Here is a 23,039-nt window from a genome sequence, read left to right as displayed (position 1 = left end):
TAAAACTGGAGGCAATCTACTTATCATCCACAAGACAGATTACAAACTCAGTGAGCTTTCACAGAATCAGTCTAAAGAGTCCTGCTTTTATTTTATCTAAATCATACTTATTTTTCATTGCTCTTCTCTAGACCTATTTCTTTTTCCTCCTCTATCGCTTTAGATGAAATGGCTAAAACAGAATGCATTATCTGAAGTGAAGAAGAACTACTTCCATTTAGTACATGACATCTTTTCTATCACTTCCATTCCTTCAGTCCAATACCTTATTTGCCTTCTCTGTGTCTAGCCTAGGCAGCCAGCCTCTCTGGTACCCTCTGCACTGTCTGGAAAGTTTATGACTTAACCCACTGGTCATGGGATCAATTGGGGTGGTGGCCAGAATGCTGTTCTCCCATCAGCACACACCCTCTCATATTCGTTTGCATAAAATTTCACCAGCTTTTTGTTTTGCTATGCTCATTCAAAATTCCTCACGTTTCTGTCAAAAACCTTCCTGCTCCGTGGTCACCAGGCTTCCTTAATAGTTTCTGGTGAGTGACTTATATCAAAAGCTGCAAAGCACAGATAAATTATGCCCACCAGTTTGCCCTTGCCTACTATATTAATTCTTCTGGGGCTTCTGACAGACTGTGGATGCATACCTCACTCCAGAAATATGATTTTCTCCAGTTCCTTGGCCATGTCCAATTTTTCAGGCTGACATTTCAGAGAGCCCTACTGTACTGAGCCAGGGTTCAGTTCACATTTAGAGAAGCCAAGCCACTGCCTCAGAGTGGCCTGCATCTAACAGAATGTTGTGAAAATACTCTTTACTGATGATGGTGCTTTCCTATAACCTCTAACTCAACTCTCTTTAACTATAGCATTTTTCCTCAGCTATTTCTCTTGCTGTTGTAAAAAGGCCCCAGAGGCAGACTGTCTAATTCACCTTTAATCTGTTTTTCATAAAAACCACATGCTATGGGTTGAATTGTATAACCCCACATTCTTACCAGGACCTCAGAATGTTACTCCTTTTGGAGACCGGGTCTTTACAGAGGTTAAAGCACTTCCTTTATCAAGTGAAAATGAGACCATTGGTGGGGTGGGGAATGCTGATATTGGACACCAATATTGCTGGTGTCCTTATAAGAAGTTTGAACATGGAGACACAAATACAGGGAAAATGCCACATGAACATGAAGACAGCCATCTGCAAGGCCAGGAAGGAGGCCTAGAGCACACCCTTCCCTCTCAGCCTCAGAAGGAGCCAACTGACAATATGCCTTGATTTCAGACTTCCAGCTTCTAGACTGTGAGACAACTTCTGCTATTTAAACCACTTACTTTGTAGTACTTTTTTATAGCAACCCCAGCAAATTAATATACCACACAAAGGAAAATGAATGTTCCACATCTCTGGTAATTTCCTATAAAAAAGTGATAACTGAGATTATGCTCGTATTTTCTTAATTCTAAAAAATACGTTGGTTAAAATTGCAACATTTGGAATGCCCAGACTCAAACTGTGTTGCTAGTTTATATTATAACAGTTGTGTGTAAATTAGTTTGTCTATAATTATTTACAAAAATTTAGATAAATATCACATATTATTTGGAAATTATTTAAAAATAAAAGCCTACTACATTTGGGCTATTACATATGACAGAGATCAAAATGGCTACCATGCCAACCCCTCCAGATCACCAGTGAAACAAATGTTGGTGATATATTACATATTTATTAGTAGACCTGCACAACACACCATTTGTCAGCTCCTCCAAGACAAGAACAGCAATCAGCTCCTGGGATTTACAACAAATTGCTGCTGCCACACATATTCCAATCCCTCTTTAAGTTTTCCTTTTTCACAGCCTCCCCTTCTTCCATATCCTCCTTATAAGAATAAGCTCCAGATTTTGTGTTACCCATCACTTTCAACCTGGCTAGAAATCATATTGAAAATCACTAAGTACAGATTCAGAAGTTCAGAAATGAAACCCTCCTTCTAGTTAGCCCATTTCTCCTAGCACTGCTACTTACGAAGTGAAGAAAGTCAGTTCGCCTCAATGCAGCTCCTGACTTCTGGGTTCAGTTAAATACTTCTACTGTTCATTTGGATTCAGTGCTAAATGCTCCCAATTTCTCCAAAGCAATCCCCAATGAGGCCCCTGGTCTTCCCTGACTGGCCTGCTTTCTTTTCTGTGTATTCTACCTTTGAGGGGAATCAAATAGATGTACCAATCCAAGTATAAGTCTCTGAGTTCTGCTCGTCATCTCAAAATCCTATAAATCTGTCCTTGATTCATTCAGGGGGAAAGAGAATTCCAGAAGTGATATGGATAACATTCTGTCATCAATTTTCCATTAAAATTAGAAAAGTTCCCAGACCAACAGTGGAGTGCATTGTGGAAATTCAATATATGAAAGTCTAATCTTTCTAAACAGATTACATCAGGGAGGGGTTCCCTGACTAAAGAGGGGATCTTAAAAAATTTTTATAATAGAGTCCCATTTTACCAAACATTTAGTGAAGACCTAATACCCATATTCCTAAAAGTTTTCCAAAAAGTAGAAGAGGGAATACTCCCAAACTCTTTCTATAAAGCCAGCATAACTCCAATACCAAAACAATGCAAAAACACCATAAAAAAAGAAAATTGCAGACCAATATCCCTGATGAACATAGATGCAAAAATACTCAACAAAATAGTAGCAAACAGAATTCAAAAATACATAAAAAAGATCATCCATCATGATCAAGTAGGATTTATTCCAGGGATACAAGAATAATACAATTTGAAAATCCATCAATATCATCCACCACAAGAACAAAAAGATGGACAAAAACCAAATGATCATCTCCATAGATGCTGAAAAAGCATTTGACAATATTCAACATCCATTCATGATAAAAACTTTCAACAAAATGGGTATAGAGGGCAAGTACCTCAACATAATAAAAGCCATATATGAAAAATCCACAGCCAACATCATACTTAACAGCGAGAAACTGAAAGCTTTTCCTTTAAGATGAAAACAAGACAAGGATGCCCACTCTCCCCACTTTTACTCCACATAGTTCTGGAGGTCGTAGCCATGGCAATCAGACAACACAAAGAAATAAAAGGCATCCAGATTGGCAAGGAAGATGCCAAACTGTCACTGTTTGCAGATGACATGATATTGTACATAAAAAACTCTATAGAATCCACTCCAAAACTACTAGAACTAATATCTGAACTCAGCAAAGTTGTAGGATATGAAATTAATACACAGAAATCTGCTGCATTCCTATAAACTAATGATGAACTAGCAGAAAGAGAGATCAGGAAAACAATTCCATTCACAACTGCATCAAAAAGAATAAAACACCTAGGAATAAACCTAATGAAGGAAGTGAAAGACCTATACTCTCAAATCTGCAAGACACTCATGAGAGAAATTAAAGAAGATACCAATAAATGGAAACACATCCTGTGCTCATGGATAGGAAGAACTAATACTGTCAAAATGGCATCCTGCTAAAGCAATCTACAGATTCAATGTAATCCCTATCAAAATACCAACAGCATTCTTCAACGAACTAGAGAAAATCATCCTAAAATTCATATGGAATCCGAGTAGCCAAAGCAATCCTGAGAAGGAAGAATAAAGCAGGGGGGATTACGCTCCCCGACTTGAAGCTCTACTTCAAAGCCACAGTGATCAAGACAATTTGGTACTGGCACAAGAACAGACCCATAGACCAATGAAACAGACTAGAGAGCCCTGATATAAACCCAAGCATATACGGTCAATCAACATATAATAGAGGATCCATGGATATACAATGGGGAAATGACAGCTTCTTCAACAACTGGTGTTTGCAAAACTGGACAGCTACATGCGAGAGAATGAAACTAGATTATTGTCTAACCCCATACACAAAAGTAAACTCGAAATGGATCAAAAACCTGAATGTAAGTCATGAACCCATAAAACTCTTAGAAGAAAACAGGCAAAAACCTCTTGAATATAAACATGAGCAACTTTTTCCTGAATGCATCTCCTTGGGCAAGGGCAACAAAATAAAAAATGAACAAATGGGACTACATCAAGCTAAAAAGCTTCTGTACAGCAAAGGACACCATCAACAGAACAAAAAGGCATCCTACAGTATGGGAGAATGTATTTGTAAATGACACATCTGACAAGGGGTTAACATCTAAAATATATAAAGAACTCACACACCTCAACACTCAAAAAGCAAATAACCCTATTAAAAAATGGGCGGAGGATATGAACAGACACTTCTCCGAAGAAGAAATTCAGATGGCCAACAAGCACATAAAAAGATGTGCCATTTCACTAATTATCAGGGAAATGCAAATTAAAACCACAATGAGGTATCACCTCACACCAGTACAGATCGCCACCATCCAAAAGACTAGGAACAACAAATGCTAGCAAGGTTGCGGAGAAAGGGGAACCCTCCTACACTGCTGATGGGAATGTAAACTAGTTCTACCACTGTGGAAAGCAATATGGAGGTTCCTCAAAAAACTGAAAATAGAAATACCATTTGACCCGGGAATTCCACTCCTAGGAATTTACCCAAAGAAAACAACTTCTCAGATTCAAAAAGACATACACACCCCTATGTTTATCGCAGCCCTTTTTATAATAGCCAAGATATGGAAGCAACCTAAGTGTCTATCAGTAGATGAATGGATTAAGAAGATGTGGTACATATACACAATGGAATACTTTTCAGTCATAAGAAATAAAGAAATCCTACCATTTGCAACAACATGGATAGAGCTAGAGGGTATTATGCTCAGTGAAATAAGTCTGGCAGAGAAAGACAAACACCAAATGATTTCCCTCATTTGAGGAGTATAACAACAAAGCAAAACTGAAGGAACAAAATAACAGCTGGCTCACAGACTCCAAGAAGGGACTAGTGGTTATCAAAGGGGAGGGGTGTGGGAGGGAGGGAGAAAGGGATTGTGTGGTATTATGATTAGTGCACATGGTGTGTGTGGGGTCACAGGAAAGACAGTGTAGCTCAGAGAAGACAAACAGGGACTCTGTGGCATCTTACTACACTGATGGACAATGACTGCAATGAGGTATGGGGAGAGGACTCGATAATAAGGGTGAATGTAATAACCACATTGTTTTTCTCATGAAACCTTGATACCTTAATAAACAATTAATTAATTAATTAATTAAATAGAGTTCCATATGACAACCTTAATTTTTTTAAAATACGCAAAAAAATAAATAAATAACAGATTCCCAGGACCCACCCCCAAGACATTCTGATTTATAGTGTGTCAAGAGTAAAGCCTGGAAATTTCTTTTTGAAAAGTTCCCCTAGGTGATTCTAATGATGAGCTGGATTTAAGAATCACTACCTTAAGGGGTATTTACTGACTATAATGCAAGTTACAACACAAGATTCCTTTAACCTCTGCTCTATGCATTTAACATAGGATTTTTAGAATTTGGTTTATCAAAATTAATCTATATACATTAACCAAGAACAAGTCTTCTACATTAAGCAAAGTCCTCCAGAAGTGGCCACATTTAGGAATATTACAAAAAGATTACAATTGTCCATGAAGGGGCCCACTTACCTCATATTTTCTGTAGTTCACCAGCAAGGCCAAGAGGACAACAGCATCATACCCATGCTCCCTACGATTTGGGGGGTGGGAGAGTATCTGCAACAAGAACCAGAAATGTATGAGTGCTAACTCCTAGTTCCTAGGAATGCACAGATTTGAGTAGGTGGTTTACCCAAAAGAGAAAGAGATGACAAGGGAATTGACCTACCTGTAAAATTGCTTCAAATATGCTGTTGATCATTACATACTCCAGGATAGTATTCTGGCTGATGTTATCTGTCACCTGAGTGCAATAAAAGGCCTTTTAATGTCTATACTGAGGCACTCTGATATTCATGTATATCTGCTCCCCTCGCATCTATGAGAACCAGCAATGTTAAAACATTCTCCAGATACTTGTAGACCTTTCAAAAGTATCCCTGAAGCCATCAGAGTCTGTATAGACAGACACTAGAACAGAAGAAAATAGCAAATTAAAACTTCCTAAATCTTTGAACTTCTCATTTTTTTCTCTCACACACTCACAAACAAGCATTTGCTTAACAGTTTCCTGGATTTCATTCCTCAAATGTACAGGAAGAAGTTTATGATACCGAAGTCGTCTAGTGATGGTAGGGAAGGGGAACAACCTGAAGTAAATGAACAACACTTAGCACTCCTCCCACTAGAAGGTATAGGCCAGCTTTCAGTCATAATATCAAAGTCATAACAAATAAAATATTCATAATCACAAAATCCAAATGAGACCTGATAGGAAGCACAAATCTGAGAAACCAGGAGTAGTTCTCCAGGAGTGGTACCTCTAAAGTGATAATTATCATGCACCCTGAAGACTAAAAAAGCTAGCAGTTGCTCCAAAGGGCACTTCCAGGAAATGAAAGCTGATGTAACTAGCTTCTTTCTATACATTTAAAGACAATTAAGTGATATAATACTAACTAGTGAAATTTTTTTCTCTTCATCTTTCTAACTTTGGGCTCAAGTGTTCAAATAAGCCTGCCCCTGCTATCAATTAATAACCTTAACAAAGAAACATAGTTGGGTCACTTACAGTCACTAAGCAAAGGAGAAGTTTCAGACATAAACTCTTCAGACTTTCAGAACCTTCTGCACAAAGCAATGAATCCAAACTCTCCATCAAGTTCTAAGAGAGAGAATGTTTAGGTATTAACACATCAAGTAACACCTACACTGTGTCTTTGTCCAACTCTGGGTTATGTTACAGAGTAATGAATATAAAACACAATGAAACAAGGTATCATTCGCTTAGGTATAGGCCTTGCAAGATTAGACTAAGAAAAGGAAGACTTCAAACTCTAGCTATTTTGGGAAAAACACTTCAGAACAACTGCATAGAACAATAAATAAAGAGTTCACTACTCTGCCAAATAAATGTTTGCAGCTCATCATCCCCATATAAACCTCTAGAGTAGAATGAAAAAAATGTTTAAAGGTTAATAATGCTTGATTAAATAATACATAAATTGAATAAATAATACATAAATTGAAAATAATAAATAATAAACTAAATAAAATATTCAATCAAATAAGTTCTAATAAATTCAACAAATGGTTAAGTTAAATAATAATGCTCGGTTAACAATAATTGTTAAATAACTACAGGTAAGTTTCATTATTTGGTAACAAAAACCTATCACTTGATGCAGGCACACTGAACAAATTACAGAGAGACAATATTACTACCAGCTATCACTGACTGCAGGCACAAGCAAACAAAGCTAGCTATGTCTGTCCTGGTCAGTTCTACTAGACAGGTGTGGTTAGAGTTTTTACCACTTGTACTAAAAACCAACTGTTAGACCCAATGTAATCAAAAGATGAGACCCTCAGATGCCATCACAGAAGGAACAAGAAGAGAAGTGTTTTACATTAGATGAAGGGGGTGAATGGATGAAGAATAAGGATTTAGCATGCTGAAACATCAAATGAAAGTTCCAAATAAGCTACTTCAACAAATATGCAGTCAGGATCTACATATGCCAAATACTGAGCTTTCAAAGAATACAAGAAAAAAAGTAAGAAATGACCTTGCTCTCAAGGAGTTTTTAGTCTAACAGGAGAGAAAAATAAAGAAGCAGTTTTAACTAAATGGTTACAATGACAGAAATATACATGCAGGAAGGGAGTTAGCTCAGAAGTCACCTACTCTAGGACTCCTCAGAATGGGTTATATTTTGAAAACTCTGTAGGAATTAATTAAAACTTGAGAAATTAACATGATCAAAGACATATGAGGAATGAAACGGACCTGGGTGTGGAGTTTAAATACAAGTAGTTGATCATTATCAAAGTATTAAGAGTGAAGCATAGTGGTGAGGATCAAACAGGGTACAGACCATCTAAGTTGTATAAAGCTACTAAGTAGGGAGTTTGGTCTTTATCCTGTTAGTGATGGGAAACTAGTAAAGGGTTTTAAAACAGGAATGATTTGAGTGCAAGATACATCACTCTGGTATCAGTATGGACGACAGATTTGAAGATGGTAAACCCAGAGGAAGGGAGCTAAATTAGGACAAATCTATAAATTTTCTGAGCGTAGTAGCCGGTCAAAAGAGTGAATAGAGGCATCACTGCGATATTCAGGTGAGAGATAATGGGGACATTGGCAGCAGAGGAAACAAGAAAAGACATGTATAAAAAATATGAACTGGAGTGAATTTAATTGAACTTGGTGATCATCTATGTATTAAAGATGAAGGAGAGAGTCAAGAATGACTCCCAAGTTTTTGGCTTGGGGGACTGAGAAGAAAGGTGCCCCTATTCTGATAGGGAATGAATGAGAAAACAAATGTAGGGAGAACAATAAGTTCCATTTGGGATATGTTAAGCAAGAGATACTTAGGGATATATGAATGGATATATTTAAAAGTCCTTACAGAGTACAGAACTCCAGATTCACGAGGGAATTACTAAGATAGAGACTTAGTAATCAGCAGCATACAGACAGCAGTGAGAACTAGAAGAGTGAAAGAAAGATCCAGGATTTTACCATGATATGTATATAGACTGTAGAGGCTAGAATTAAAAACTGACTCCAAGTACTAAATCTTGTACATTCATAACCTTTTAAAAATAACCTAATCACCATAAGGATTCTTTGACACACAGATTTATTTTAAATTTAGTGAGTGACAGATAACTAGTTTTTCAAAGTTCATATTATGAACAACATTCAATCAAAAAAGTGCCAAAGACTGAAAATCAGATAATCTGATAAGGGACTCGTATCCAAAATATATAAAGAACTCTTAACAGCTCAACAATAAAAAGACAACTCAATCTAAGATATGGGCAAAGAATTTGAAAAGACTTTTCTCAAAAAAACATACAGACAAAAAGAATTGTTGACAAGGATGTGAGAAACTGGGACCCTTGCATATTGCTGGTGAAAATGTAAAATGGTGTAACAACTTTGGAAAGCAGTTTGGAAGCTCAAAATGTTAGACATAGTTACCATATGAACCAGAAATTCTACTCCTAGCTATATACCCAAGAGAACTGAAAACAGGTCCAAACTTGTACATGAATACCCACAACAGCAACAATATTTAGAATAGCCAAAAGGTTGAAACATCCCAAATGTCTATGAACTGATGAATGGACAAATCAAATATGTGGTACATTCTTACAATGGAATTTTATCAGCCAAAAAAGTACTGACACATCCTACAACATGGATGAACCTTGAAAACATTATGCTAAGAGAAAGCAGCAGACACAAAAGACCATGTATGATTCCATTTATATGCAATGTCCAGAATAAGTAAACCCACAGAGAAATAAAGCAGATTAATAGTTGCTACGGGCTGGAGAGAAGAACAGGGAATGACTGCTAAGGGTACATGTTTTCTTTTTACAGTGATAAAAATTCTCTGAAATTAGCAGTTTTAATGGTTGTACAACTCCTTGAATATACTAAAAACCATTGAATTATATACTTTAATAGGGTGAACTGGATGATATGAGATTATATATCAATAAGGCTGTTATTTTTTTCAAATGTCAAACTAGAAATAAAAATTGATAGTCATTGTATTAAGAAAGCTTGAAACAAAGTTTAGAACTAAAGTTACCCTTTACGTTAATTTGTTATATTTTGTTTAAGCTCATAAATGTTTTTAAGAATGTTATGATCCTATGATACAAATCATAAAATAAACTGCTCAAGTCTAGTCTTATCCTGCACGGAAAGGATGCCTCAATTCAAACTTGAATTTCAAAATCTCCTTTATTCAGATAAACCAAATCTACAAAATAAAAACTTCCAAATTCATGAACAAACTCAATCATCTGTACCTAAGTTCAAATATTCTAGTACATCAACTGTCTCTGCAGATGGCATTCACGAACAGCTGTCAAAAGCAGCCATTCGCAAGCACATAGCAGCTTATGCCTCACCTTCATGCACAGCTCTGCCTTGTCAAAGCCCATCAGCATGTTGATAATGTCAAACCCAGAGGTAGACTTATTCTTTTGATGGACTCCTCGAATGAGTGCACACAAGGTCTGCAGAGATGAGAGAAAGAATTTTTTCTAGAGAGGAAGTCTCAAAACACAAAGGGCACTGTATCTGTAGCCTCACAATGTGACCTCAGAAACTCTTCCCTACACAGCTACTAGTCAACTGCTCTATTACTCTAAGTTCCAAAACACAGTCTTAATATGTGCAAAATCCAGAAATTAAAAGGGGAACAGCAACTGAAACAATCATCACCCCCTTTTGTTATTTTTTGGTCACCCTTTTTTTAAAAATTGCACTGCAAAGACTGGAAGGTAATATTCAAAAATAAAAAATAGTTCTTGAGTTTGACTCATGGAGCTGATAGTGCTTTCCTTTATTTAAAATTAAATTTAATATTTACATTATAGCTTATCATTTTTAGCAATTATTTTTAATAACTATGAAAGTTATTTAAGGCCCTATATGATAACCAATTGCTTCAAATCTTAAATTCATTACAATCCCCATTACTACTTACTAGCTGTGTGAACTTGGACAAATTGGTTAACTTTGCAGTGCCTCAGCTTTCTCATCTACAAAATGGGAAGAATGATAATAATAGCACCCATTTCATAGGGATGTTGTAAGAAATATGTGATTTAATATTGTAAAGCACTCAGAATAGATCCTGGAAGTGTGTTAAAGCTTCAGGAATAGTGGCCTGGAACTTTGTTAAAGCTCAATGAGTATATCAGCTATTTAATAATGTACTATATTTTTATGGGTCACAAAGTGGCTTAACATCAATTTAGTTCCACTGAACTAAAAACAGTTTACAATTCATGCCCCCACAGTGAGCCACTGCAATTACAGGAAGTATAATTTCCAACTTTTAACTTTCAATGAGCCCCTATAACTGTGATGCCCAAAATGCAGAATTTACTGTGTCAAAGGTTAATAAAGCTGCAAGATAAACATCATTCTTCTTTCTGGGTCATCAGCTCAAGAGGTAATTTCTACATTCCACAAATGAGAAAACTGGGATACTCAAAGGGATTTCTAACTAGTAACTTAAACCTAATCTTAGAAACTTAAACCTAATCTAACAAAAATTCCAATAACATCCTTTGTTTTGTCAAGGATTCTTCATATTCTAAGCTCGTCAATCACTGCCCTAGGTACTCAGCCCAATCCAGGCTACACTAGAGTTACCAGACTATAAACTTCAGAAATTTTTGCCCATTATTCATTCAATAAAAATTTACTGTTGAAGTGCTATTTGCCAGGCACTGCTCTACATACTAGGGAAAAAGTATTGAATGAAAATACCAAAGCCTTGCCCTGGAGAAGCCTATAATGTATCCCCATCAGCCCAGTGCTTGGCACATAATGGTCATTCAAGAAATAATTATTCAGTGAATCTTCTTCATGATCATGCCATTAAGAATGATGATTCTTAAGGTTTTTATAGTTACAGACCCTTTTGAGAATCTAATGAAAGCTCCCTCTACAGAAAACAATGCACACAGGCATACAAAATATTACATATAATTTCAGGGATTCAAAGACCCTCTGAAAACTCAGATTAAGAACTCCTGATCTAATTAGAAAATACTCTTTTAAGAACCTTTTCTGATTTTTGCTGTAGACTAAGCATCCTTGCCTCACAGTTTCCTATCTCTTCCTTTCCTCAAGTAATAAGAATTCTATCAAACATCTGCCTTGGCATTAGATCAAATTGTACAAATGGACAATCTTACTACTCGAAATGTCAGCTTGTTTAACCAGGGAGATAGCTAAATGACCAAACATGGCACAGATGTTTAGTACTTAAAGAAATCAAGCAAAAAGAAAACCTCATACCTAAGAGCAATTCTAGACTCCTCAGGTACCAAAAGATATGTTACAATTCCTTTCTTTTATTAAACAAGACTTCCCCAGTCTCCCAACCTTGTACCTGCAATGCATTAACAACTCGAATTGGATGCTCCTCTCCCAGAGCCTGGATGCAGTGTTGAAATAAGCAATTAATATTGTCCTTGATCTTCATTAACTCCTCACCATCAAGAGATTCGAGCTTGCCTTCTAGGTACTCTAAATTCACCTACCAAAGAAACAATAAGGGCCTGAGTGTACTTTTAGTGTAGCACCTAGAACACATGAGAAATCAATCTCAGTTACCAGGAAAATCCACAGGTGCCACTAAGCCTTACCTTCATGAGGAAGAGCTCCTCCCAAAATCGAGGACTGCACTTACTGGGGTCCTCTGTCTGAAATTAGAAGTTAAACAGGTTCAATATCCCTACCTAACACCAAAGCATTAAGGATATATATGAAAGGATCACTACACATGATCAACCTTATCTTTCAAAATTAACATTGAAAATGCTTGGTCATTCAAAACTGTTTTAATGGGGAACAACAATTTTTGGGGTTTTTTAAGCAAATGGAAGATATTGTGCACAGATACACATTCCATTCACCAAAAGTTATATAATGGCTCCAAGAATCTTTCTCTTCCAGCAAGAAGTAAACCTAACCATCTGAATAAGTTAGTCACATTATGGTATGTCCCATGTTTTTTTTTGGTGCTCAGTCTTCAAAGCCCATTCACATACACAAAATAAAATGGCCCAATGAGCCAGGTATGGTAAATACTATCATTATCCTCCTTTCAGGAAAGAAAAAGTCCACAAAGTTAAGTTACTTACATGAGTAAAGGAACCAAACCCAGGTCATTTAAGTAATACTGCCATGGTGTTTACAATATCCTGTGTTGACTGTTTCTACTTACCCTCCTATATGGACTTAGTCCTCTGTACAGAGCTTTTAATACACTCTTTCCTTAATTCAAGTTGGCCCAAAAGGCTAGCAAAATTACAGTGCTAAACTCCAAAGTTTCTCAGCAGTAACTTACAAATACAAATTCAAAGTCAGAGGCTTCTTGTTAGCATGCAAAATAAGAAAGAGAATCCATACGTTAGAGGAAAGCTTATGACATAAAACGAGTAGTCAACTGCCCACTATCAGCCTCCTTAAGTTGACCTTTTAAAGGTACTACCAAAAACTAATGTTTTCATTAGTTAAGAGTTCCCAAACAAATAAGAAAATGTTATAGTAGGAATGTCTTCTCAATTTTTAATTGAGAATGACAGAAAAAAGCAACATTTCTGGCCTTCTCATTAAGGTACTCATTTAGTGAATTCTTTCCATCCCTTTCTCCCAAATCCTCTGCCTCAGGAGGGGTCACCTTTGACTCTCACACTTCTGTAATATCATTTTGTTGTCTATATGTGACTGAGGGAATTCATGAAGCTGGCATTCCCATCCTCAAAGCTCAATCAAGAGTCCTACGTATGTCAATCTTACTTACCATAAAAAGAGACCTAATAGGATCCTGTACCAACTCATTTTCTCTGTATAACCACCTGTACTAACCTGGGCAATTCTGTCTTCATTTTCTGTATGCCAAACTCTGTCTCTAAGGCTTGCCAAGAGTTAAAAGTTTTACTTGATCACATTATTTATCCCTGGGCCATGTGGCAAAGTTGACAAGTAAGGACTCTGGAATCAGACACTAGGATTCACATCATGACTCCATCACCTTCCAGGTGTGATCCCCGGTTTCCTCACATTTAAGATGCTCTTTTACATGGCATATGTAAAAACATGGCCTTCTTGCAGCATTCTTGTCAAAATTAGAACAAATGTATTTAGTGCTATACTTAGAAAAATGTCAGGCACATAGAATAAAGTCAATATATGGAACTTTTTTTATAAGTATTATTCTGTCTTACATGTACTCCTTATGATCAGAATTTCAGAAGGCAAGAAACCCTGCAGGGTATCTAATCACTTGAACCTTCCCTGATAGGGTAAACTGACAGCACAGGCTTGGACCACAGTCTATCAGCAGTTACAGAGACCCAAAGAAATCCCCAATCCAATTGATAATAATTCATCAGTTATCTCATATAGTTGGAGAATGAGATAGTCTAAATAAGCAATTGTTCTGTCCACTAACAACTTGAGATGGAATATAACAGCACATCTTTTAAAAATTTTTCAATCATAGAATTCTGGGCCAAAAGGAACTTTAAGGGACATCTAAGACAGAAGGGTCCTTACATCAGATCATAAAGAAAACAAATCTTTCTTACTCAGAAAAGAAGCTTCCTGAGCCTTCCTCTCTACTTTTGACTGTTTAACCCAGCTCATGGCAACAATCTATAAGAACAACATTAATAACAACCTGTATCAATTAATACATTATGATAATTTCTACTATGGGAGAGCTCACTCTCACCCTTGCTCTCTCTTCCTCCGTCTAAAGAACTGGAAGATAGCAGGCTGAGGTGAGGTTATTTCTCATTTTGGAACAAGAAACTAAGGAGTCAAACTGTGCAGCATATCAGGACTCCAAGCCTTACCATGAAGATCTCATCATACATGAGCACCACTTTTTCCTTCAGCGGTTTCTTGGAGGCTGAAGATTTCCGGAGCAAACCACCTCGTTTCTCCACCTGTGCCATGGTTAAAGAATCTGTAAAAAGAAAGCCAGTCACAAAACTGGACAGCTACATGTAGGAGAATGAAACTGGACCATTGTCTCACCCCATATATAAAGGTAAACTCAAAATGGATCAAAGACCTGAATGTAAGTCATGAAACCATTAAACTCTTGGAAAAAAACATAAGCAAAAACCTCTTAGACATAAACATGAGTGACCTCTTCTTGAACATATCTCCCCGGGCAAGGAAAACAACAGCAAAAATGAGCAAGTGGGACTACATTAAACTGAAAAGCTTCTGTACAGCGAAAGACACCATCAATAGAACAAAAAGGAACCCTACGGTATGGGAGAATATATTTGAAAATGACAGATCCGATAAAGGCTTGACGTCCAGAATATATAAAGAGCTCACAAGCCTCAACAAACAAAAAACAAATAACCCAATTAAAAAATGGGCAGAAGAACTGAACAGACAGTTCTCTAAAAAAGAAATACAGATGGCCAACAGACACATGAAAAGATGCTCCACATCGCTAATTATCAGAGAAATGCAAATTAAAACTACAATGAGGTATCACCTCACACCAGTAAGGATAGCTGCCATCCAAAAGACAAACAACAACAAATGTTGGCGAGGCTGTGGAGAAAGGGGAACCCTCCTACACTGCTGGTGGGAATGTAAATTAGTTCAACCATTGTGGAAAGCAGTATGGAGGTGCATCAAAATGCTCAAAACAGACCTACCATTTGACCCAGGAATTCCACTCCTAGGAATTTACCCTAAGAACGCAGCAATCAAGTTTGAGAGAGACAGATGCACCCCTATGTTTATTGCAGCACTATTTACAATAGCCAAGAATTGGAAGCAACCTAAATATCCATCGGTAGATGAATGGATAAAGAAGATGTGGTACATATACACAATGGAATACTACTCAGCCATAAGAAGTGGAAAAATCCAACCATTTGCAGCAACATGGATGGAGCTGGAGAGTATTATGCTCAGTGAAATAAGCCAAGCGGAGAAAGAGAAATACCAAATGATTTCACTCATCTGAGGAGTATAAGAACAAAGGAAAAACTGAAGGAACAAAACAGCAGCGGAATTACAGAACCCAAAAATGGACTAACAGGTACCAAAGGGAAAGGAACTGGGGAGGATGGGTGGGCAGGGAGGGATAAATGGAGGGAAGAAGAGGGGTATTAAGATTAGCATGCATGGGGGGGGAGGGAGAAAGGGGAGGGTGGGCTGTACAACACAGAGAGGACAAGTAGGGATTCTACAACATTTTGCTAAGCTGATGGACAGTAACCGTAATGTGGTTTTTAGGGGGGACCTGATATAGGGGAGAGCATAGTAAACATAGTATTCTTCATCTAAGTGTAGATTAAAGATTAAAAAAAAAAAGAAAGAAAGAAAGAAAAGGGGGATTACTCCTTGATAGGATAAAATTATTGGTAAATCAAAGATCAACACATGCTTTAAATATCCTTAATGTTGATCACTTAAAGGGTGTCAGATGATCAGCTATGGAGGTACTCTTTTCTGATAATATTCCTTTCTCTTAATAAAAAAAAAAAAAAAGCAGTTCCTGTGTGCTGACCTCCAATGAGTTCTACACAGTGGTATAGAGGGCATGTCAAAGTGTGGGCAAAGGGTCTGTTTGTTTCTATGCAGAAGATCAAGGCCTAGCTTGGATACCCAGAAAATGAACTAAGATATGATATGAGGAGGAGCTTCCGGCATCAGCACTCTCTGGAGGACTTGTGCCGGGGGATGATCATCAAAAAGCCTCCACAGGGATCCGGACGACGCTGCGGTCGTGGCTGCATCCACCCCACCGTTTCCTGAACTTGCCATTGGAATGAGAGGGAGATGTCTAGGCTGGCATGTGCATAGAGTGAGACAATGAAATTGACCGGATCTGTACTGTTGGAACTCAACCAGGAGTTGGGAGGGGTGCAAGTTGTAGCACTCCAAAATCTTATGACTATAGACTATCTACGGTTAAAAGAACATATGGGATGTGAACAGATCCCAGAAATGGGTTGCTTTAATTTGTCTGATTTCTCTCAGACTGTTCAAGTACAGTTGGACAATATCCATCATATCATAGACAAATTTTCACAAATGCCTAGGGTGCCTAAATGGTTTTCTTGGCTTCACTGGAGATGGATGGTAATTATAGATTTGCTTTGCTTATGTCACCGTATTCCTATTATGTTAATATGTGAGCGCAAGTTAGTTAGTAGTTTAAAACCTATACATGCTTAAGGTACTCTACAAGAAGGTATGTCAAAGAAATAATTAATCCTCCCATGTTTTCTTCCATATGCTACCTCTATAGCTTTTCTTCTTCCTTCCTAATTACAACCCTTAAATAGAATTCGTGCCTCATATCGAATTTACCGAGTATCATAATTCCTCCAGGTGGTAAAGATACCTCGAGACAAGTGCTGGGCATAGAAGCCACAGGGCATAAATCTGCAAAGAAGTAAAAAGCTAACCTTTTCAAACAATATGGCTTCTCTCTCACTTACCAACTTTACATTTCCCTGTATGGCCCCGGAAGATGACTGGTTAGCCAGAGATGGGTAAGATTCCTCAACGGAGGAACAACCTAAGACAGGCACAGTCGCAGGGGGGCCATCAGGTGAGAAATTGGGGATCAACAGAGGTGAGGCTCAGAACCTCACCCCCCCTGTTTTGAGAGAAATCTTCTGCATTCGTGGATGTTTTGCTGCCCTTGTCTAGCTTGGATTAATACTTAGTCCATAGGCACACACCTGATCATCTACATTTGCCCTCTTACAGCACTAAACTATGTTTTCTACCTTTATCTTGCATCTACCTACCACTTCAGCATTTTATTAAAAATAAAAATAATAATAATAATAATAAAGGGAGAAATGTGGGATCCACATATAAATCAAGTATAAAAATCAAATGAATATTCATATTTGACCTGATTGTTTATAGTTCATAATGCATGATCAAAACCGAAAGTTTCTGTGATGAATGCCCTTGTACTGTTCACCATGTAAGAATTTATTCACTATGTAAGAATTCGTTCACCATGTAAGAACTTGTTCGTTATGCTTCAGAAGATTGGAGACTGACGAGAATTAGGCTTGAGATGGATTAATGATTGTGCATTGAGCATTGACCCCCCTATACAGAATTTTATTGTTGTTAACAACCATTTGATCAATTAATATGAGAGATGCCCTCTCAAAAAAAAAAAGAAAGCCAGTCAGTGCTAGAAATGCTCTCCAAGATGCTGGTGAGTCTACTGAAATACCTCTCAATAGGAAATTTTTTAGGAAGAAGAAATGATAAACAATCATGTAATACATTAATAGATCTTGTACATCTGTCCAACACCCCATTTTCTAACCAGGTAATTTCAAGGTTTAAATCATTACTTGGCCTACAGGAAAACACATTTTATATCCTTAAAACATGCTAGTGGACAAGGCTTATCCAAAGCCAAGAAGGAAAGTGTAACTAGCTCCATCTATAATAGGTCTGGCCATATATTTAACGTTGATAGAAGAAAGGCTGCAAAGCACACACTGCCCAGAGACTGATGGTGAAGTTAAATTTCAAGTATTGATTGAGCTTAGGACCATTAAGGCAGGAAGTGTGCTGCAGACTGATGTGCTCCATTGATTTCCCCAAAGTATGTAGTTCTCATCACTGCAAAGTACTTGGCCTTCACTGCCTCATAAATTACACTGCACTTGACTGTCTTCAGAAATTCCTCTGGAAAGAGACCCAAGGCAGAAAATAGCAGGTAAAAGGCCAAAAATTAAATCTGATTTCAAAATAACCAAATATAACAACATATTCCTTTCAAATTTAATTATAGATATTTGTAACACTATTATAAATCAAACTTCAATGTATTTTTCAATTCTATATAAAAGCAGTTTCATGAATCATGTCCAAATTTTCCCATCTTGTTTCAAGGAATTCTCAATTTTTTATAAGTGAAAACTTGAAAACCCACAGCTCTCTACTATGGATTTACATGTGTTTCTACACTTTCCAGACTCTTTCTATTGTTGACAAAATTCTTGTCTCTCTCTTAGATCCTAGGCTCTAATTGTGAAATTTAATCTCACTCAAAGGCAAGTATGGGGGTTAGTGAGGAGCCTGATCTTACTTCCAGACAAATCCAAACAAAGCAGCAGAACAAAATTAATTCTGTCCAGTGACTTTTGCAAAATATGGACTATCTTTTCAAAGTTTTATTTAAGGAAGAGATGCACCCAATAGCATAAAAGATTCTATCTCAGACATTGTTTTTCTCTAATACATATAACCAAAAAGGAGATTCACCTTTGAACACAAAAAACACAAAGCACAGAAAATTTCCCCAGCTAGGTATTAAGCATCTTTAGCACAGGGACTATATCATACACTTTTTCTATAAGCACTTGGCTCATGGCATTTGCTCAGTGTATGTTCATCTCTGAAACTGAAATATGTGGGAGGAAAAAAACCCTGAAAAGTCCTAAGTCTTACCTAAAATTTTAGTAAGATCTATCTCTATCAAGGCCTCACTGAGCCCTCAAATCTCATTATGGTCCAGAGAAAACTGAAGGAAAAAATTTAAAAAAACAACAGAAAGAAAGAGAAGATTCTTTTAGGCAATTTATACTATACTGATCATGGCTTTCCCTTAAAACATGAAATACAGCCTCCATTTCAAAACATTCCTGTGTCTTTTAAATAGGTTGTCAAGAGGAAGATATCCTTATCAGGGCAATAAATTGGAAATAAGAGGATCCTATTAAATTAAATCAAAAGGAATGCAATTCTAAGCTTAGAGGATATAGATCTTTTGTGTGCTGAGCTTCAACCAGTTGATTAGCAGGAATAGCGGGAACCAGGAGTTCCTAGATGTGAAAAGCCCATGTTTACAAACATCCCCCTCTGAGGATTTATAATTGGGTTACAGCTAATCAATGTCCACCCCAAATCTAATAAACTCACTTTCTCTATTTCAAAATCAATACTTTCTAATAAACAGAAGGGAATAGGAGAGAAAGGAAAAACAATTCCAATCCAAATACCAAATTTCCTAAGAAGTTAAATTATTTTCATCACTCTCCTTCCATTTGGAGCAGGGGGAAATTCAACCAAGGGTCTCAACTCATTACTCTCTGTCATCGTCACAGGCAATTGGAATTTACCACCCAAGATGTCTGAAATGTGACTGGAAACTGACAGCATAAAGTTCCCTCCTCCTGCCAGCACTTCTACCCATGGAATAGAGCAAAGAAGGGCATTTCTAGGGTGGTGTGCTGGGTGAAGTATAGAACTATCACAAATTTTTTTGGGGGGATGGGTATCTCAGAAATTAAGCCTGTGCTCCTAAATTTGAAACTAAATATCTGACTGATAGAACAGTAAAATTGCAGCACCTCAGTAATGTAAGTGTAATTTGTTTACATCCTCCCAGTTTTTTTTTCCTTTTCATACTCCTCCATTTTAAGAGAACCAGGACCAGCTGAGGAACAGCAAGGCACAGTGGAACAAACAAACAGCAGAAGTAGTAAGACTAGAACACAGGTCTTCCAACCAACTAGATGATATTAAGCCTCTGTGCCTCTCGGTTTCCACCAAGTAAAACAAGGGGACTGTAGTAGACATACCACCTATTAATTCTTTCAGCACCACTGAAATATCACAAACACACAAGGCACACTTAGTAAAGAACTACTTTAAGTCCTATGGAGTTACAAAAAGCAAACTCCAGATCCAATCCTCTGAGAGCTCATAATCTACTTGCAAAGACAGACACATACTAGCCCATAGCACAAGGCAAATTATGAGAAATAAATAGAAAAAGTGTGAAGAAAATGCTGAGACCACAAGGAAGGGAAAGAAGCATTCTATGACTATGCTATGACTTATGCTGATGCAGGCTTTTAAATCCTTCTGATGAAGAAGCAAATACAGCAAAGCCACAATAATCCCCCATAAACACCACATAGGCTTTAACACAGTTTCTCAGAAATAAGACATAATAAGCAAAGCATAAAAAAGAATCATGCAACTTAACATTAACTTCATCTACCATCAAACTTAGGAATAGCTTCAAATCCTGCACTCAATGGTAAATCAAAGAAGTCTTTGACTCCTAAACCTCAAGGACTGCTGGCCCCATGACCTGCAGCACAACTTCTCTCTGAAAAACTCAAGTCATACAACTTTTAGTTATATCTTAAAGCAATCCAGCCACACACTTCTTAAATGCACACCACTTCACATCCCTACAGGATGAAATAGCCAAATATCAAGATTTTAAAATCTAAAGCCGAACTCTTATAATGCCTAATATGCAAGAAATGCTATTTATTCTGTCTCCTTGAGCACAATATATGCCAACTCAAGATCGAAAAATTAATTTCATAGAAATTCACTGACTTCCACAGAGTTACCAAAAGTCTTAGTATCGTATCTATATGAGATGATGGATGTTAACTAAACCCATTGGGGTAATCATTTTACAATATATGTAAATCATACATCATGTCGTACACCTTAAATATAAACAGTGATGAATGTCAATTATATCTCAATAAAATTGGGGAAATTATCTAAAAAAAAAGTATTGTGTTTTAGTCTCAATTTTTATATGCTCTTTCTATAACTTTAAGTTTCCTTTTCCTCTCTGGGCTCCAATTTCCCAATCTGTAAAATGACATGGCAAGGTTATGCAGAAAAGGGAACCTATGTGCACTGCTGGTGGGAATGTAAATTTGTACAGCCACTATGATTAGGTTCCTCAAAATATTAATAAAACTAGCATATGATCCAGCAAGTCCACTTCTGTGTATATGTCCAAAGGAAATGAAATCACTATCTTGAAGAGAAATATGCACCTTCATGTTCACTGCAAAATTATGCACAATAGCATGGAAACAACCTAAGTGCCCACTGATAGATGAGTGCACAAAAAAATGTAGTATAAACCTACAATGGAATATTATTCAGCCACACAAAAAAGGAAATCCTGTTCTTTGCAACAACATGGATGAGTCTTGAGAGCATTATGCTATGTGAAATAAGTCATAGAAAGAAAAATACTGTATGATCTCACTTATATGTGGAATCTAAAAAAGCTGAACCCACAGAAACAGAGAGTAGATTGGTAATTGCCAGGGACTGCAGAGTGGGGGAAATTAGGAGATGTTGGTCAAAGCACACAAACTTCCAGCTACAAGATAAGTGTTGTATAAAAGATATCTTTAAGAAGCTGAAGAAATTTGAATATGGCCTGAATATGAGATGATATTTAGGAATTATTATTGCTTTTCTTAGGAGTGATAATGGGATTTGAGTCTGCTAGGAGTATATTTTTTTTAGGAGCTGAAGGCTGACTAAAGTAGCTGAAGGTGACATGAAACAATGTTTGCAACTTATTTTCATATGATTCAGAAAAAAAGATATGATAGGTAAAATTAACAATAGCTGAACCTAGTTGGGTATACAATGACCAACTTTACGTATGCTTGAAATTTTTCATAATAAGTTTTTTTATAATAACTGGTCAGGAAAAAAAAGATGAGTAAATTCTGGGGAGCTAATGTACAACACGATGACTATGGCTAACAATACTGTATTGTACACCTGAAAGTTGCTAAGAGTAAATCTTGAATATTCTCAGCACACACACAAAAGTTAATTATGTGAGGTAACAGATGTGTTAACTAATATTACCATGGTAAGCATTTCATAGAATACACATATATCAAATAGTATAACTTAAAGGAATGAAACATGATGATAATATATATCAAGTGTATTAGAATAAACCTGGGGGGAGAAGCCATGGAACAGTCCTCAATAAGCTTTCAAATATTCTGAGGTTCTAGGCTCATACTTGTGGCAGACTATTAGCAAGTATTGCCCTCTCTTCACTGTTGAGGGAGTCTCCAAAACACTAATGTAGGTAGATGTTGAGGTAAACATCCTAAGTATTTCAACCAATATATAAGAAAAGAAAAAGAAGAGGAGAGGAGAAAATAAAAAATGATTGGAGAAAGAAAGAAAACGAATAAACAAATGTGCCTTTCATCTAGAAAGAAAAAACTTGCACAGATCAGGCATTCATTCATGCACTCATTCATTTAACAAATATTTATTGGGCACCTTTTAGGTGCTAAGCACTAGGGATACAGCAGTGAACCAGACAAACAAGATCTCTGCTCTCATAATTTTCATTCTGGAATCAAAAAAGACAAGCTAAACAGTGGTAAGTACCTTAAAGATAGACTGTCTAGAGGTCCACATTGACTAAGAGATTAAAGTAGGCCTCTATGAGAAGTAATACGTGAGCTAAGACCAGAACAGCAGGAAGGAAACAGCCATGTGAAAATCTTGGGAAAAGTGTCTAGACAGAGGGAACAGCAAGTACAAAGGTGCCAAAAATTTTGAACATACCTGGCAT

At 36.9% G+C, this 23,039-nt stretch overlaps 1 protein-coding gene across 5 annotated transcripts in view; it reads right to left on the bottom strand.

Moving 5' to 3' along the window:
* The window catches only part of ARMH3 (armadillo like helical domain containing 3), a 233,335-nt gene that overhangs the window by 182,275 nt on the left and 28,021 nt on the right, over positions 1–23,039 (bottom strand). For all 5 annotated transcript variants that reach the window (XR_012133065.1, XM_073240515.1, XM_037001303.2 and 2 more), the window contains exons 2-8: positions 14,491–14,603; positions 12,274–12,330; positions 12,018–12,164; positions 10,018–10,125; positions 6,650–6,742; positions 5,807–5,881; positions 5,608–5,694 (exon numbers count right to left, since the gene is read on the bottom strand). Coding sequence is in view for 4 of the 5 variants with exons in the window: in XM_073240515.1 (XP_073096616.1) it covers positions 5,608–5,694; positions 5,807–5,881; positions 6,650–6,742; positions 10,018–10,125; positions 12,018–12,164; positions 12,274–12,330; positions 14,491–14,592 (669 nt within the window). In the remaining variant the exon portion in view is untranslated. The remainder of the gene's footprint in view (positions 1–5,607; positions 5,695–5,806; positions 5,882–6,649; positions 6,743–10,017; positions 10,126–12,017; positions 12,165–12,273; positions 12,331–14,490; positions 14,604–23,039) is intronic.

The sequence above is a fragment of the Manis javanica genome, chromosome 7 (genome assembly GCF_040802235.1).
Source record: "Manis javanica isolate MJ-LG chromosome 7, MJ_LKY, whole genome shotgun sequence".
Lineage (NCBI taxonomy): Eukaryota > Metazoa > Chordata > Mammalia > Pholidota > Manidae > Manis > Manis javanica.
Note: the sequence above shows the minus strand (reverse complement) of the source record. Positions and strands in the feature narration are given on the sequence as shown.